This window comes from Xenopus tropicalis, chromosome 2 (assembly GCF_000004195.4).
Source record: "Xenopus tropicalis strain Nigerian chromosome 2, UCB_Xtro_10.0, whole genome shotgun sequence".
NCBI classification, from domain to species: domain Eukaryota; kingdom Metazoa; phylum Chordata; class Amphibia; order Anura; family Pipidae; genus Xenopus; species Xenopus tropicalis.
Window position 1 is genome coordinate 173,637,387 of NC_030678.2, and position 17,715 is coordinate 173,655,101.

At 47.1% G+C, this 17,715-nt stretch overlaps 1 protein-coding gene across 1 annotated transcript; it reads left to right on the plus strand.

The window, feature by feature from the left end:
* Positions 1-30: 30 nt before the first annotated feature.
* Positions 31-17,050, plus strand: acer3 (alkaline ceramidase 3). The gene is given in 11 exon segments (NM_001112966.1): positions 31-223; positions 8,984-9,094; positions 9,351-9,403; positions 9,878-9,930; positions 11,772-11,853; positions 13,852-13,887; positions 15,466-15,524; positions 15,767-15,868; positions 16,028-16,132; positions 16,394-16,439; positions 16,879-17,050. Coding segments are annotated over 11 exon segments (804 nt in total). The 5' UTR covers positions 31-120; the 3' UTR covers positions 16,933-17,050.
* The last annotated feature ends 665 nt before the right edge of the window (positions 17,051-17,715 follow it).

Genomic DNA, 17,715 nt, shown 5'->3' on the forward strand with positions numbered 1-17,715 from the left:
GTGGGAAGGAGGAGCTAGGCCGATCCAGTAGTAGGCGTTGTAGCCGGTCCCTACACTCCCCGGCTCGGCCCTGTGCGGTCCCTCCCTCCCCGGCCGGCTCTGAGTGGTACAGGCAGTGCGATGGCTCCGGCGCTGGACAGGCCCGGTTACTGGGGGCCCCCGACCTCCACCCTGGAGTGGTGTGAGGAGAATTACGCAGTCAGCTTCTACATCGCCGAGTTCTGTGAGTACGGGGCGCAGGGTATGCTGGGAGCCAAGGGGGCATCATAGGGGCCTGGCACAGGGGGCATTCTGGCAGTTACGGTTCCCCGCCTGTCGGGCACTGCCCACTCTATAAGGCTGCAGGGTTGTACAACAACCGTGACATTGAGCTTCAACTGTATAACGCCCCCTGGCGGCTGAGCATGCCGGGAGTAATAGTCCCCGCACCTGCTCTTCCTGTAACAGTGAGGGGGGTTATACCCCCGACTGTTGTTCAACTGCAACTTTCAGCACCCCACTCAGTGATGGGGGGTGGGGTCTCTGTGCCACACAGGGCTGAGGGTTATACCATTACAGTCAGGGGGGGGTCACTATCTGTGGGCTGCTGTCTCTGTACCACACAGGTCTGAGGGTTATACCATTACAGTCAGTGGGGGGGTCACTATCTGTGGGCTGCTGTCTCTGTACCACACAAGGCTGAGGGTTATACCATTACAGTCAGTGGGGGGGTCACTATCTGTGGGCTGCTGTCTCTGTACCACACAGGGCTGAGGGTTATACCATTACAGTCATTGGGGGGGTCACTATCTGTGGGCTGCTGTCTCTGTACCACACAGGGCTGAAGGTTATACCATTACAGTCAGTGGGTAGGGGGAGAATTGTCTGTGGGCTGCTGTCTCTGTACCACACAGGTCTGAGGGTTATACCATTACAGTCAGGGGGGGGGGGGGTCACTATCTGTGGGCTGCTGTCTCTGTACCACACAGGTCTGAGGGTTATACCATTACAGTCATTGGGGTGGGGGCCTAAAGAGCTGTGCTTGAACCCTTACACTTCTGTAACATGGGGAGTTTGGGGCACCTTTGGGATGGATAGAGAGGGGCACCCTGGGGATGGATAGAGAGGGGCACCCTGGGGATGGATAGAGAGGGGCACCCTGGGGATGGATAGAGAGGGGCACCCTGGGGATGGATAGAGAGGGGCACCCTGGGGATGGATAGAGAGGGGCACCCTGGGGTTGGATAGAGAGGGGCACCCTGGGGATGGATGGGGGCATTAGATTCCCAGGCTAAGTGCAGTGTGGCCACATTTAGCTGGTTGGTATAGACTTGCATGAGGCAGGACTTGTGTGGCCGAGCCCTAAATCCTGTATTTCCAGTGCCAGCTCTCGGGAGCCGCAGGTTGGACAGGGTGCTAAGGTGACCCTATTGGAATGGGAAGTCATGTGACTTAGTTGGAGCCCCCATGCACGGCTGTTAGGCTAAATGCCATACTTCCCTTGGCATGGGGGGGTTATGCCATTGCTCTCTGCTTGGTTCCCGATTGGCAGATGAGCAGAAGCAGGTGGCACACAGATGGGAGGTCCCGGTCCCAATGCCAGGGCTGGGCACATTGATCAGAGACAGGCACATATAGGCACTAGGAATGCCCCATTACTGACTGGGTTGCTATGCTTCGCTGTGGGAGGTCTGGTTGCCGAATCACTGTGTGTAACGACTGCTCAATCTGCTCCAATAACAGAGGATCCTGTGCTTCCTCCTTCCCCACTTTCACTTCGACTCATATTCTGTGCACGTGGGAATAATAGTGACTTGTGGCCTTCGTGCTTATACCCAGCAGTACTGCCCGTCTGCTTGTGGGGCACAGGCCCTTCATATTGCTGTGCCCCTTGCCTGACATTTCAGACCTATCAGGCCATATATAGGTTAGGAAGGTCTTTGGTTTGGGCAGGGCAGGACTGCTGCTTACAATGGGGGGGATCAGATAGGATCTGTGCCACTGTGACAGAATGCTCTGTTATACAGATAGCTAGAATCTCAGCCATAAAGCAGGGCAGGACTGCTGCTTACAATGGGGGGGATCAGATAGGATCTGTGCCACTGTGACAGAATGCTCTGTTATACAGATAGCTAGAATCTCAGCCATAAAGCAGGGCAGGACTGCTGCTTACAATGGGGGGATCAGATAGGATCTGTGCCACTGTGACAGAATGCTCTGTTATACAGATAGCTAGAATCTCAGCCATAAAGCAGGGCAGGACTGCTGCTTACAATGGGGGGATCAGATAGGATCTGTGCCACTGTGACAGAATGCTCTGTTATACAGATAGCTAGAATCTCAGCCATAAAGCAGGGCAGGACTGCTGCTTACAATGGGGGGGATCAGATAGGATTTGTGCCACTGTGACAGAATGCTCTGTTATACAGATAGCTAGAATCTCAGCCATAAAGCAGGGCAGGACTGCTGCTTACAATGGGGGGGATCAGATAGGATCTGTGCCACTGTGACAGAATGCTCTGTTATACAGATAGCTAGAATCTCAGCCATAAAGCAGGACAGGACTGCTGCTTACAATGGGGGGATCAGATAGGATCTGTGCCACTGTGACAGAATGCTCTGTTATACAGATAGCTAGAATCTCAGCCATAAAGCAGGGCAGGACTGCTGCTTACAATGGGGGGGATCAGATAGGATCTGTGCCACTGTGACAGAATGCTCTGTTATACAGATAGCTAGAATCTCAGCCATAAAGCAGGGCAGGACTGCTGCTTACAATGGGGGGATCAGATAGGATCTGTGCCACTGTGACAGAATGCTCTGTTATACAGATAGCTAGAATCTCAGCCATAAAGCAGGGCAGGACTGCTGCTTACAATGGGGGGGATCAGATAGGATCTGTGCCACTGTGACAGAATGCTCTGTTATACAGATAGCTAGAATCTCAGCCATAAAGCATTCATTCATTTAAATTCGACTTTTGCTACAGTAGGGGCAGAGTATCTGTTGCTTTCAGTACAAACCTCCCTTTTTTATTATTTCTTGTGAGGTGTTTGTGCCATGACCTTATTAGGCGTTGCCATATAAATTATCTGTGGGTGGGAATGTACCCAGGGCCCTTTATGCCAGCCGCAGCATGAAGATAATTACTGAATGAGCTGTTACAGACTGTGTTTGGCCTTGTGCTACACATCATTCAGTTTCTTTTAAAGGGTAACTAAAACTCAACCACAAATATATACTGGTACATGACCAGGACTCCCCCACAGCTCATTAAAAGATTAGAGATACGGGTATGGAATCTGTTATCCAGAAGGCTCTGAATTACGGGAAGGCCATCTCCGATAGACTTCGTTTTAATAAAATAATTCACATTTTTCAAGATTATTTCCTTTTTCTTTGTAATAATAAAACGGTACAGTGTATTTAATCTCAAAAAAGATATAATTAATCCTGAGTTATACAGGGAACTCTGAGTATCACTCATGTATTATAAGGGATAATGTACCCCCTACTGTAAATGATAAGGATATTAGCAATCACTGAGGGGTTCTGTGCCCATATAAAGGCACAAGGCTGCAGGCTGAGTTATACAGGGAACTCTGAGTATCACTCATGTATTATAAGGGATAATGTACCCCCTACTGTAAATGATAAGGATATTAGCAGTCACTGAGGGGTTCTGTGCCCATATAAAGGCACAAGGCTGCAGGCTGAGTTATACAGGGAACTCTGAGTATCACTCATGTATTATAAGGGATAATGTACCCCCTACTGTAAATGATAAGGATATTAGCAGTCACTGAGGGGTTCTGTGCCCATATAAAGGCACAAGGCTGCAGGCTGAGTTATACAGGGAACTCTGAGTATCACTCATGTATTATAAGGGATAATGTACCCCCTACTGTAAATGATAAGGATATTAGCAGTCACTGAGGGGTTCTGTGCCCCCCATATAAAGGCACAAGGCTGCAGGCTGAGTTATACAGGGAACTCTGAGTATCACTCATGTATTATAAGGGATAATGTACCCCCTACTGTAAATGATAAGGATATTAGCAATCACTGAGGGGTTCTGTGCCCATATAAAGGCACAAGGCTGCAGGCTACAGGTCAGGGATACATCACTCAGCACCATTTATAAGGATATAATTTATAGAATATGATTATATGATATGACAACACTTTCCTTATTTGTGTATGGCAGCTCCTGCCCAAATAAGCTTTATAGTGTTTACTTCCCCTTTCTGCAAATGGAATCAGAATATTCTATGGCACATTAGTAAGTTTTGGGGGGGTGTTACTGAATGAGTTATATATGCTGTTACACTGGGACAGCACTAGGTGGAGCTGTTTCTTTAAACCCTTAAATCACAGGTGCCTTTTGGGCAGTACCTGAGCCCCCCGGTGTGTTTTTGCTACTGATTTGGGTTTTGGGGGGGGGGGGGGGGGGTGAGGATTTATCTGCAGCATCATGGTCCGTACCTGAATGGCATCTTGGAAAATACCTGAAGTCTGTTCCCGGTATGCACAGAATGCCATTCAATTATTTAGCCCTTGTTATTACCCCCTCGGGGCAGGAATCTGTGCGCGTGTATTTAGTGACTCACTTACCTGTTACTGTTTCTCTAACCTCCAACAGTTTTATTGCACTCTGTGGTCTCAGGGTCATTTCCAAACAAATCCAGCGGCGCTGTTAGTCCTTGTTCTGCCCATTGGGCAAACTTAGGGGGCTGTTCCTGCTGAATTGTGCTTAGTACAGGGGAATCCCTATGTGCCATAGTTTTATGGTATCTCTCTGTACAGGCTATGAGCAAACTTAGGGGGCTGTTCCTGCTGAATTGTGCTTAGTACAGGGGAATCCCTATGTGCCATAGTTTTATGGTATCTCTCTGTACAGGCTATGAGCAAACTTAGGGGGCTGTTCCTGCTGAATTGTGCTAAGTACAGGGGAATCCCTATGTGCCATAGTTTTGTTAAACTCTGAACTGTTCCTGCAAGTTTCTACTTGGTGGCCAAACAGTTCAGTAATTTGCTTGTTAGGAGTGGGGTGAAGGTGCTGCACACAGACATACAGGTCTTACTTGTCCTTTGAAACGAACTAAATAGAGTCAATTGTTTGTGGGTCGGGAATATTGTCTCTCAGAATGTGACTTTTCCAGAAAAACTTGCTTCTCGGTTTGATTTGTCACAAGGTTGGTCCCCAGAATGCAAAGTGTGTGAATGTGAAATTTATAATGAGAGCGGGTCGGGGCAGGAACGGCCTCCATCACATAGGGGGGTAAACTTGACATTAGAGATTGGCATTAATTATATAACAGGGAGTTGGGCAGCAGGGAGTTGCTCCTTCCCCTCTCAGCCCAGCGCAGCTAATGGGTGGAACCTGGAGCAGTGCATGTAAGCAGGTTTCTGATTGGGTCTCACCTTGCACTAGAGTAGTAGAGCTGCTCATGGGAGAAACCATAGAGTCAGGGTGTGGGAGGGGGGGGCTATAAATGTGAGATTGCTGGGGGCACAGGGGTGTTGGGAGGCTCATTGGTGCCACATTGCATTGGGCATTACTGGGGTGATCTCCAGATACATTTACTTCAAGGGTAACTTAAACTCTGATAAAGAAAGACTTGCATGGAAGATTATACAAATATCTGTGTCTCCACATTTTACTCCATTCACTTCCTGGTGAGACAGTCTCTGTTGTATGATTCCGTCTCTTGACCTCCTTCCCCTGCTGTCTCTGCTGCTTCCTTACAGCCGGGGCGGGAACGCTCCCCCCAACAGCCTGGCATTTTGGTTTAGACCCAGGGGGGTATCCGATATTGATGGATTTCCAGAACATTAAGTGCTGTGCGTAGCTTCCCCGACTCAGTAAGTTGCACTCCCGCGTCCCATGAGTAAAGCCCCTCGTTAGACTGATTGCTTAGCAGTAAGCTTGGGGAGAACTAAAACCTTACAAAGGATATGGCTTCAAATGCCTTACTCTGCGGCCCTATAACAATAATGGAACAGGCTTAAAAGTTGCCCCCATCTTGTGTTTCCAACTTTTGTGTGTCAGTGGCACTGCACGTGCTCAGTGGGCTCTGTGTTGCTGGGGGATCACTAGAATAGAAGATGGGGGCATCTGCTGTGCTTCAGTTGGCACACAAAGGGTGCCTGTTACATACAGTACCCCCCCCCAAGTGCAGCCATACAGATATGTGCCCAGCGTGCCTGCCTGGCACCGAGCCATCACAGAACTTGATTAACTGGAACCGGGACAAGGTCATGGTGATCTGATCCAGAATGTAGCTGTGTGCCGTACTGGGGCCCCCTGGGTAATGTGGCGCCGGCCGGCAACTGGGTCTGGGCCTATGGGCGCCGTTAGATCTCTGGCTTAGCTGGTTCTGGTGCCAACTGCAGCCTCAACCATTAAAACAATTACTATCAAATACAGGTATCCGAAATGCTTGGACCTAAAGGTTTTCTGGATAAGGGATCTCTCTGTAATTTGGGTCACCATACCTTAAGGCTACTAAAAAACATTTAAACATTAACGGGGTTATTAATATTAGGAGCAAAGTTTGCTACACCTCTTATCACCTATAGCAGGTAGAATTTACTGGTCACATGTATAAAAACAAACATCTCATTGGTTGCTAAGGGTTACTGCTCCTGGGCAAGCTTTCTGCCTTTTATTACATATGGGGGGGTAAATAAACCCAGTTGGATTGTTCTGCCACCAATATGGATTCCTGCATTATAAAAACGAGAATTATTTGCTTTACGGTCTTCCAATAATTTGGAACTTTCTGGGACACGTGGCACAACCCCTTTTTTAATTGTCTATATTTATATGTATAACTTTGTACCTTTGCACATAAGGAGTCTTTCCCATAGATTTACCCGGGGTCCCCAGTATATCGCACTTGCCCTTTAGGCTCATATATATTGTATGGCCCACAGCAGGATTCTCATATATTTATACCATTGCTGGCATTTATCCCGCTGCTCGGAGACAATGAAATACACGGGAGTATTCTCTGCTCACAAGAGCTTGCAATCTAGAGCATATAAGCAGGGTGGGCTGCACAGTTGTTTGGAGCAGCGCATTAAACCTTATGGGGGGAGAATTCTTTTTTTACTTAATTAGCACATTTTTGATGAACTGTGTACTGCGCTAACGAACGGTGCCTTGGGACCCCAGCGCTTAATTGATAGAAATTTATGGCAGAATCCGGGGCCAATTAATTTAGTTCAGTCAGAGCCGAGCGCTTGATGGGATCCGGGAGCGGCGACACGTGAAATTGCTTTATAATAACTACAATGGGCAAAAAACATCGTTATCAGCTCTTTTGTAAGATGGATTTTATACATTTGTTTCCTTCTCACCCCCATTAGGTTTCTGTGGTGTCGCTCAGTCTATTAGTGGCCATACACGGGCCGATTGTAGCTGCCGATATGGGTCCCTCACACCGATTTGGCAGTTTATCGGCCCGTGTAGGGGCAGAAACAAGGGGATATCTGGCCTGAAATCGGGCAGATATTGATCAGGCAGGTTAAAAGATTTAGTCGGATTGGGGACCATATTGGCTCGTTGATGCGGTCCCCGAACCGACTGCGCCCATTGCTCCCGTTGTAATTGGCCTACATTTTCCCGCTATCGCCAAGCGAGCAGATCTTCACGTGTATGGCCACCTTTACCCTTGGGCATTAAGCTGACCTCAAATGGGCCACTATTAGCCACTGACACCTGATTGGGTTGGCTGCTTATTGGCTCATATATGGGGCCCTTGGCCGTTGATGTGGCCCCCTCACATTTACTCTGGCCCATGGGCCAAATGATTGGATGAGCACAGTTTGGCACGTTAGCGACTAGATCTGAGTGGGGGTCACTAGAGCTACGTTGCCCTAAGTCATGCAGGGTCTCCAAGCCGTCCATGGGGCCCCACCCCCACATGGGCACCTATAGCATGGCACCATAAGCCCAGTAATCCCCAGTAGCTGCACTGGAGAGGGATGACAGTCTGTTGCTCTTATCTAGACACGAGGGAGAGATAAGGAGGGTCGGTTCATGCAGAGCAAACAAAACTATTGAACTTACAGGAAAGCCAGCTCTTGGCACACAAACAGTCGCAGGGCCATTTCCGTCTGATATTTAGAGGGATTTTTGGCCCTTATCCACCCAAAGTTCCCAGAAGCCTATGATATTTCCGGAGCGCCGAGTGGCTCTTGTACGTGAGTGCCCAGTGGCCCCTCCGTTCCCAAGATAAAGAGACAAAGAGCGTTTCTGGCCGTTCCAGTGAAACTGATACAGCTGAACTCTGTTTGTTCAGCAGCTATCTAGTTGCTAGGGTCCAAATTACCTTAGCAATGAGGGAGTGGTTTAATGAGAGACAGGAGGATGATTAGGATAGAACCTAAAATGAAAGATAAGTAATATAAAGTAACAATAACAATAAAACTGGAGCCTCACAGAGCAATAGGGTTTGGCTGCCGGGGTCAGTGACCCACATATCAAAGCTGGAGAGAAGAAGAAGGCAAATAAACTATGGAAAATAAAAAATGAAGACCAATTGAAAAGTTGCTGAGGAATTGGCTGCTCTATAACATACTTAAAGTTAACGTAAAGGTGAACTACCTCTTTAAAAAGGCTTTGCCCGTAGCCCACTGTGGGATTTGGAACCCTAGACCTATTGATAGGTTGGGGAGACTGAGATGCTGAATGCCAGAAGGCTACGGACAGTGATACATGATGGTTCTGACCCAGAAGCAAAGACCTGACACTGTCAGATAAACCCAAGTCAGCTGTGCATTGAGAGATGTCGTGGCAGCCAATCATCATCAGCCTTATTGGGAAGTACCTGCCAGCTAGAGAGGTGCAGCCCCCCATTTAGGCCAGAGGGAATGTTCATACTATATACACGCTTGTATGTGGGGTATCATATATATACATGTGTGCATATTTAGTGATACGGACCCTGCTAGTAACTGTTTGTGGTTCTGAATGTCCCCCTTTTGTGTTGTACAGGGAACACTGTGAGCAACCTGATAATGATCCTACCTCCTATCTACGGTGCAATTCAGACTGTAAGGGATGGACTAGAGACCCGCTATTTGGTTTCCTTTTTGGGACTCGCAGGTAGGTGTGTGACTGACTCCTCCCACATTGGGGCTCTTCCTTTTATCGGTGTTCCTGTTGTAGGGCTGTCCCTGTCTCTATAAAGGGAATGTAAAGTTCAGCCGAGGAGTCAATTATAGATATTAAACCCCCATGCACCGTGCGTATGCACCTTGTGATTACCTGCACCCCCCCTACCTGCCATGTGGTTCAGCCCAACCCTTAGCCAATTGGAGCCCAGAATACATCTGACTTTGCCTGTGTGTTTGCCTTGCAGCCGTGGGACTGGGTTCCTGGTGTTTCCACATGACGTTGCAGTATGAAATGCAGGTAAGTACCCACACAGAACCCCCCGTGGCCTTACTTATGAGCTGGATTTCATTTATTGGGCAAATATAGACCAACGTTGTCCATATATGGAACTGGCACAGCCCTACCCTGTTCCTGCGGGCACTCGCCCATCTGTACAGTACATTGTACATTAGGGGTGGAGCCAAAGAACAAGCAAAGGCTGGAAAATCTCATTGCTGGTGTCCCAATAAGCCACATTGTGATTGGCTGCATGAACCTTTAGCCAGTTGCTTATTGGACACTTTGACAGTGACCCTGTAGGCATACTTGCTGCCTGACCCTGAGGGGGGGGGGGGGGGGGTGAATGTGGTTCACCATGCAAAGCCTAATTGGCTGAAAGTATTAAGGTGCCAATCACTTCCATGCCCCAGTGCCTGACATGTCGGAGGCAGATTGTGCACCACAATTAGCACCATTTATCTAATATCTCCCCTTCTCTCTCTGTCCCTTCAGCTGCTGGATGAGCTGCCCATGATCTACAGCTGCAGCGTCTTTGTCTATTGCCTGTGAGTACCTGGCACTGAGCTGCCACCTTCACTTCTTTTACCCCAGTTACTTGTGTGCCAGACCCACTGGCTGTAGGAAACCAGAGTGTGGCCCCTGAAGGGACTGCCCTCCCCACCTGGTATCCTCTTCTTTATCTATATAGATAGATCTGTAATATTGGATGATCCATGTTTATGGCCAGGTTGGGCAGGTTCTGACTATTGGACCTTATGGGCTTGATTGAATTGATGTGGCCTCCCCTGCCCATTAAAGTGGGTGAAGGTAAGAGGGTATGCCAGCCCAATATGTAATTATACAAATGCTAACCCACTAACCCAGGGGGTATAAGGTGGCACACTATGTGGCCCTGCCTCCTGTGGGGGTGGGGGACATATTGGATGGCAGATTCATGTGATGGGGCAGAATGGCTTACTGCAGATATTGGGGCCCAGGCAAATTAAGCACCAAGTGTCTCAATGGAGTCCTATGCCAGGCCAATAGGTAGGGGCAGGGCCACCATTAGGGGGGTACAGGGAGGAAGGTAGTAAAATAGGAAAAATAAAGAAGAAAAGACAAGTGGCAACAAAATGAGCTACTTTTGTACAGGCAGAAGCTTAAGGAGGCCGAGTAAATAGAGAAAAGAGACATATTGTGTGTGTGTATATACAAAAGCATGTTTCACTCATAGAGCTCATACAATAAATACAATATCCGTGTCAGCATTTCATTCAGCCCAAACAGGAAACCGTATCCACCCAAAAGTTCCCACAATGTAGGGCAGGGGTAACTGGGTCCCTGGCTGGAGTCCAACCAGACACAAATGCCACCGCAGCGGAGGCTCTGACACACACAGTGCAGTATTTGTCTGTATAGCAGCGCTCCCTAGTGGTCACACTGAGTACCACTAACACTCCTAATAGACTTCAACCAAGGAATACAAGTGCCAGGGGAAACCTCTATTTGCCCCTCATGTCTAAATATGGATCTGTTAGGCAGGGGTATTCCTAATGGCACCTGGGGGCAGGGATAGTACTGACAGCATGGAGGATTCTGAAATCTGCCCAAGCTCTATCTATCTATCTATCTATCTATATATATATATATTTATATATATATAATTATATTTATTTATTTATATAACAGTCTCTGATCCAAACCACTCCCTGGTTGCTAAGGTACTGTAACTTGGACCCTAGCAACCAAATAACTTCTGAAACTCCAAAATGGAGAGCTCCTGAACTGAAAATGAAATAAAAAAAAATATACAAAATATGAAACACGAAGACCAATTGCAAACTGTCTCCGAATATCACTCGCTACATCATTCTAAAAGTTAACTTAAAGGTAATTAACCCCTTTATAAATCATGTGCATCCATTATAGATACAAAAAGGTATATGAATGGTTAGTAGCAACGTTTCGGGTATATAATGTAAACAAACCATCCTGGTATATTACACAGCTTTTAAAGGGATTTGACAGGAAGTGACATCATCCATCGGAAATAACATATATATTCAATAGGAACGCCCTATAACCTCATAAATAACATTTCATATTACATAAATTAATAGCAGATTTTGGTCTTTATTTTGTTGCTATTGGCAGTTTCTTAATTATTTTACTTATTGTTCTGCATCTCTCCAGTTTGGAATTTTAGCAGCTATCTGGTTGCTATGGTCAGTTTTACCTTAGTAACCAAGGGAGTGAATTGAGAGAGTCACATATATTTGAATAGTAGAACGCACCCAGTAATGGAGCTGCTCTGACAGATACACAGAGCACATTAGTATTTTTCTCATGAATAATTCACTCCGATAGAAACTCACAGGCAATTGTTCTGCTCTTTATTTCTTTCCAGATATGAATGTTTCAAGAACAGAAATTCCTACAATTACCTGCTGCTCATCCTACTAATTCTCTTCAGCCTGATCGTCACTACAGTAAGTGCCTCCTCCCTGCCCGACATCTGTTCATGTGTCGCTGCATCATATAGTGGTACCGAGCTGCGTGAAGCTGTAAGCGGAATAAAGGCATTCATTTCTTTTTTTATGGTACAGGTATGGGACCTGTTATCCAGTGCTCGAGACCTGGGGTTTCTGGATAAGGGATCTTTCCGTAATTTGGATCTCCATAACTTAAATTACATTACATTACATTAACATTTATTTATAAAGCGCCAACATATTCCGCAGCGCTGTACAATAAGTGGGTTACATACATTGGACATACAGAGTAACATATAAAGCAATCAATAACCGATACAAGAGGTGAAGAGGGCCCTGCCCAAAAGAGCTTACAATCTACAAGAGAGCTTACTGAATTATCATTTAAATATTGAATAAACCCAATAGGGCTGTTCTGCCCCAATAAGGGGTAATTATATCTTAGTTGGGATCAAGTACAGGTACTGTTTTATTATTACAGAGAAAAGGGAATCATTTAACCATGAAATAAACCCAATAGGGCTGTTCTGCCCCAATAAGGGGTAATTATATCTTAGTTGGGATCAAGTACAGGTACTGTTTTATTATTACAGAGAAAAGGGAATCATTTAACCATTAAATAAACCCAATAGGACTGTTCTGCCCCAATAAGGGGTAATTATATCTTAGTTGGGATCAAGTACAGGTACTGTTTTATTATTACAGAGAAAAGGGAATCATTTAACCATGAAATAAACCCAATAGGGCTGTTCTGCCCCAATAAGGGGTAATTATATCTTAGTTGGGATCAAGTACAGGTACTGTTTTATTATTACAGAGAAAAGGGAATCATTTAACCATTAAATAAACCCAATAGGGCTGTTCTGCCCCCAATAAGGGGTAATTATATCTTAGTTGGGATCAAGTACAGGTACTGTTTTATTATTACAGAGAAAAGGGAATCATTTAACCATGAAATAAACCCAATAGGGCTGTTCTGCCCCCAATAAGGGGTAATTATATCTTAGTTGGGATCAAGTACAGGTACTGTTTTATTATTACAGAGAAAAGGGAATCATTTAACCATTAAATAAACCCAATAGGGCTGTTCTGCCCCCAATAAGGGGTAATTATATCTTAGTTGGGATCAAGTACAGGTACTGTTTTATTATTACAGAGAAAAGGGAAATAATTTCTGAAAATTAGAATTATTTGCTTATAATGGAGTCTATGGGAGATGGCCTTTCTATAATTCGGAACTTTCTGGATAACGGGTTTCCGGATAAGGGATCCCATACCTGTACAAGAAGTTCATTTGGATTCAGAGGTAGCACAGTGCTTGAGTAAGGGTACGCCGCAGCCTGCAGTGCCCGGTAACATAGTGCCACTGGCTACTTATCTCTTCAGCACAGGCTGTAAGCTGACCCTGGCACCTATTGTTTAGCCGCTTGGGCTGTAAATCAAAATGGGCTCTGCCGTTTCCAGTACCCAATATAAAGTACCAGTCTATGGGAGCTTGCAAGCGGGCCCTCAGGGTGTCTAGATTGCCCTGAGCAGGTAGTGCTACATGGCTAATCCCCCCTGGCAACCGTGTTACAGGCATTGCGGCACCCTGCGGGGCATTATATTGAGTCTTTTTGCTTTGTTATAAAAGCAGTCAAATGCCTCTTTAGGCGAACTTTCCCTTTAACTGTGCAATTGAGAACCCTTTAAAATGAAAGATGTGTATTGTGCCTTTATCCCGTGACTCAGAGGAACCTGCTGGGTGTAATGAAAGTGCCATTTATATACCCAGCACATCTCTGACGTTGGCTCAGAATATTACTGCTGAGATTGTGCACCCCCCCCCCCCCGCCATCTCAAGCCGCTGTACAATGGGATGAGAGGCTGGCAGTACGGCTTTCTCCCTGTCGCAGGGCCCCCGGGGTTACCAGCCTGATGCCCAGCTGTGACGGTGAGAATGAGCCCTTTCTTCTGCCTCCGCCTCTGTCTCACTCATTCTCTCTCTCCCTACAGGTTTATTTAAGGTGGAAAGAACCTGTATTTCATCAGGTAAGTACATGTAAATACACCGCCTCCGAGCAACTAAGGGCCCCAGGAAGGGTCAGACCCTCTTACTGTGTCATTTGTGGTACAAGGAGTATATTTGTTACCCTATTTTCTGCTGCTTACAAATAAACATTGGGGCCCTTCACCACTGCACTCCATCCGGATACAGCCCCACCGAGCCAGCCAATCACTCCTCTGCTCATTAACCGTTAGAAAGTGCCAGCCACACAGATCCGTCAGCCTTTGTGCCCTGCAGCCTGGCAGCCACGTGATGGAGCAGCCCTAACGAGGGAGCCGGTGGCACATACAGGGTTCATTCATGATCCCCTCAATCGCGCACTCATTTAGATGCTCATTAAGGCTCTTTGCGCCACGTTGGCAGATAACAGGGAAGGGGGGCCCCCAGCAGAAGCTTTACATTTTATACCCCTGAGCAGTTATGTTTCCTGTGTTTAAAGCAATCAGTGTGACACTCCCTGCCGCGCAACTCCCAGTGGCACAGAGGTGGGTTTGCTACAGACACTCTCTCTTAATTGGGCGGCTGACGTTCAGTATGATGTGGGGAGTGATCTGAAGCAAGCTTGCAGTTGGTCTTTATTTCAGTATAGTGGGGGTGGCAGCCCAGCTCGGTGCCAATTAACATTGCAGCCCTAGGGAGGGAGGGAGGAATTCTGGGAACTCTCAGTCTTTGATATGGGCTGTGTTACACTAACATATGTACAGTAGCTGTCGGGCAGCTTCATCAGCAACTGCCTAGTATCCCTAGCCCTCTGCCCCTTAGTAACTGCCTGCCCCCTACAGTGGCAATAATCCGTTCTACCCTGGGCAGTGCTCCTACCCTCCAGTGCTTTTCAATTGGTCTTCATTACTTATTTTTTATAGTTTTTGAATTATTCGCCTTCATCTGACTATTTGCAGCTTGCAAATGGGGGTCACTGACCCCGGCAGCCAACAAACTTTTGCTGTCTGAGGCTCCAGTTTTATTGTTATTGTAACATTACTCTCTACATTGTACTACAAGTTAACTCAAAGGTGAACAACCCCTTAAGGAACAGGGAGTACCCCCCCCTAATATGCCTAGGAACCCCCAATGAGTGTTACACTGGTGCCTCTGGCTGCTCACAGGCTCTGGATCTGGGCACAGAACCCTAGAAAGAAAGGCTTGTGTGCAGAACCCACACAGTTCCTTTGCCCAGCAGTGACAGAAAGGATTTGGCCCCCCGCACCCACACTTCTGTCTCTGTGTATCCTATTCATGGGCCGGGCGTCACATTTTGGCAGCAGTTTATCACTTATGAGCGTATGAATGGCCCCCACTCATGGCTTCCCCCCACCAGAGATTCTTGGCATTTTGTCCTGAGATTGTTTCCCACTGTGCCAGCACCTTATCCCAATTCCCCCTCCCACTCCATTCACTGAATGTGATATTACTTTCCCTTTATGGACTTTGTATACCAATGAGACAAACCAGTGGGAAAATGTGGCTGATCCGATTGCTTGTCCCCTGGGAAAATGGGACCCGTTAGATGCTGACTCTTGATTGGCTGCTGATATACTCACACCTCTTTCTCTCCGCCGCAGGTTATGTACGGACTGCTAGTGTCTTTCCTAGTCCTCAGATCTGTGTATATAGTGACCTGGTAAGTGATGCCGGCCAACCCTAAAGCTACACATATAGGGGTTCATCATGTTCCAACCCATTTAGTTACATCCTCATTTTCTGCAGTCAAAACAATATGGCAGCTCCCGATTACTATTAAAGTTCCAGTGTCCAATATTTACCCATATGCCCACAAGCTGGAAACCATCTCTGTACCCACTTGCCCTTAGAGCTTATACACAAACCCACATTGTAACCGCCACCTCTTCTCCCTTCCCCTAGGGTGTACCCCTGGCTGAGAGGACTGGCCTACACCTCCCTAGGAGTGTTTTTATTAGGGTTCGTACTTTGGAACGTGGACAACATTTTCTGCAGTACATGGAGGTAAGTGGCAGGTTTGTACCCCCGGAATAGTGTGTTTTGCCCTCTCTGATTCAGGTATAACAGTTACATTGAGTATCCGGAGTGAGTTGGAGGGGGGCAGGGGATTCGGGACTCACAGATTCGGCAGAACATAACCGTGTGTTTCGTTTTCTCCCCTAGGGAAGTGCGGCAAAAGGTTCCGCCAGTGGTGGGCGCCGTTACCCAGTTCCATGCCTGGTGGCACATCCTGACAGGACTGGGCTCCTATCTGCACATCCTATTCAGGTACCTGGGGAGCCCAATGTCTTGGCTCTGCTCTGCTTAGGGGGAACCTAAATATTCTCCTTACATTTTCCAGTAGTTATAAGCACTGGGGGTTGTACCACAACAAGGGAGGGGGTATCACAAATCCCATTTTTCTCACCTTGTGTCCTGGTTTCCACTCCCCCCCCCCCCCCCACCCCAACTCTTCTCCTTTTTTCCCATTCTCAGCTCCCTGTATTTTACTGAAACTACAATCCTTTTTTTTCCCCCCCATTCTGACAGTTTATACACAAGGACGCTCTACCTGAAGTACCGACCTAAAGTCAAGGTAAGTGGGCAAAATTCTCATTATTACCTTTTTATTACTTTTCTCTGTCACTGAGGTGTCAGTGGTGAATTAAATAATTTCCGGCATATGATTCGTTAGCTGAAATTCTCCTCCAATCAGCACGCAGCCAGTGACATGTTTACAGAATAACAACCACAGCCAGGGTGGCCCTTATTTAAAGGGGGTCTCTACCTAAAAACTGTCATTATGTTCCCTTAATTGGAACAGGGGGAGAGCAGTATTCATTGGCTCACTGGTACAGTGCCAGGGCACCGTGCCATCTCCTTTTGAGCTGCCAGCGCTGATATGGGACTACAACTCCCAGCATTCCATTGGTATATACAGTAGCAGTGCTGTACATGGGGAAGAGAATGTGGGGCAGTAACAGTTAATATCATTGCCTATTTGTGACCATGATGCTTTCTTTCCATTGGTGCAGTTCATGTTCGGCATGTGGCCGGTGATTATGGTGGAGAACCCCAAGAGGCTTTGACCCAGCGGAACCTTAAACACCCCGAAAACATTCCAGATTGTACGGGCAGCACCCATGGACTCTGACTCCTGAATCTATGCAGTGACAATGGACTCCAATACAAGCGAATCCCTCTATATATGATGTGTACAGCGTATAGAATTCCATCCACGCGTGGGCTCTCCCCGTGTGCGTCGGCGCTCTCGCATTTATATACCCAGGTATAAGATGAGCACCGGTACCGCCAAACCCAGCTCAGAGGAGTAAGGTGTTGCTTTTGGGATCATTCCTTCTGTTCATCTCCGTGTAATCCCCTTCCCTGCCAGCGGGGGGCAGCGAGTTGCTGGATGAGCAGCTACGGGTGGGGGCGTGGGACATTTCTGCTGGTGACAGAAATAACAAGGGGAAGCAATAGAAATGACGTGTTTGGATGAGGCACAATAAATGCCTGACACCGACTCTATAGGCACCTCCTACCTTGTCCTGTACCTCCCCCCCAGGGGCCACCAGTCAAGGGTGCAGTAGGGCAACTCCCGGTACTGGTGCTGAGAAATTTGGGGTTTCAGAGAAGGGGATAGAAGCAGTTTATATCAGTGTAACTCAACTAGCAGCTCTTTGGTTGTTGTTGAAGTGCAACTCTCAGCGTCCTGTGCTTTAAACCTTGGTCTGGTTCAAGGGAAAGGATGAGCAGGAGGTTAGTAGCCCTTCCTCGCTGGGGAGTTGTAGTTGCACGGCACCTACAGGCGGTGCATAATCTATTTAATTGCTGCTCTCACGGGTACGAGGGGCCTATCCCTGTGCCAC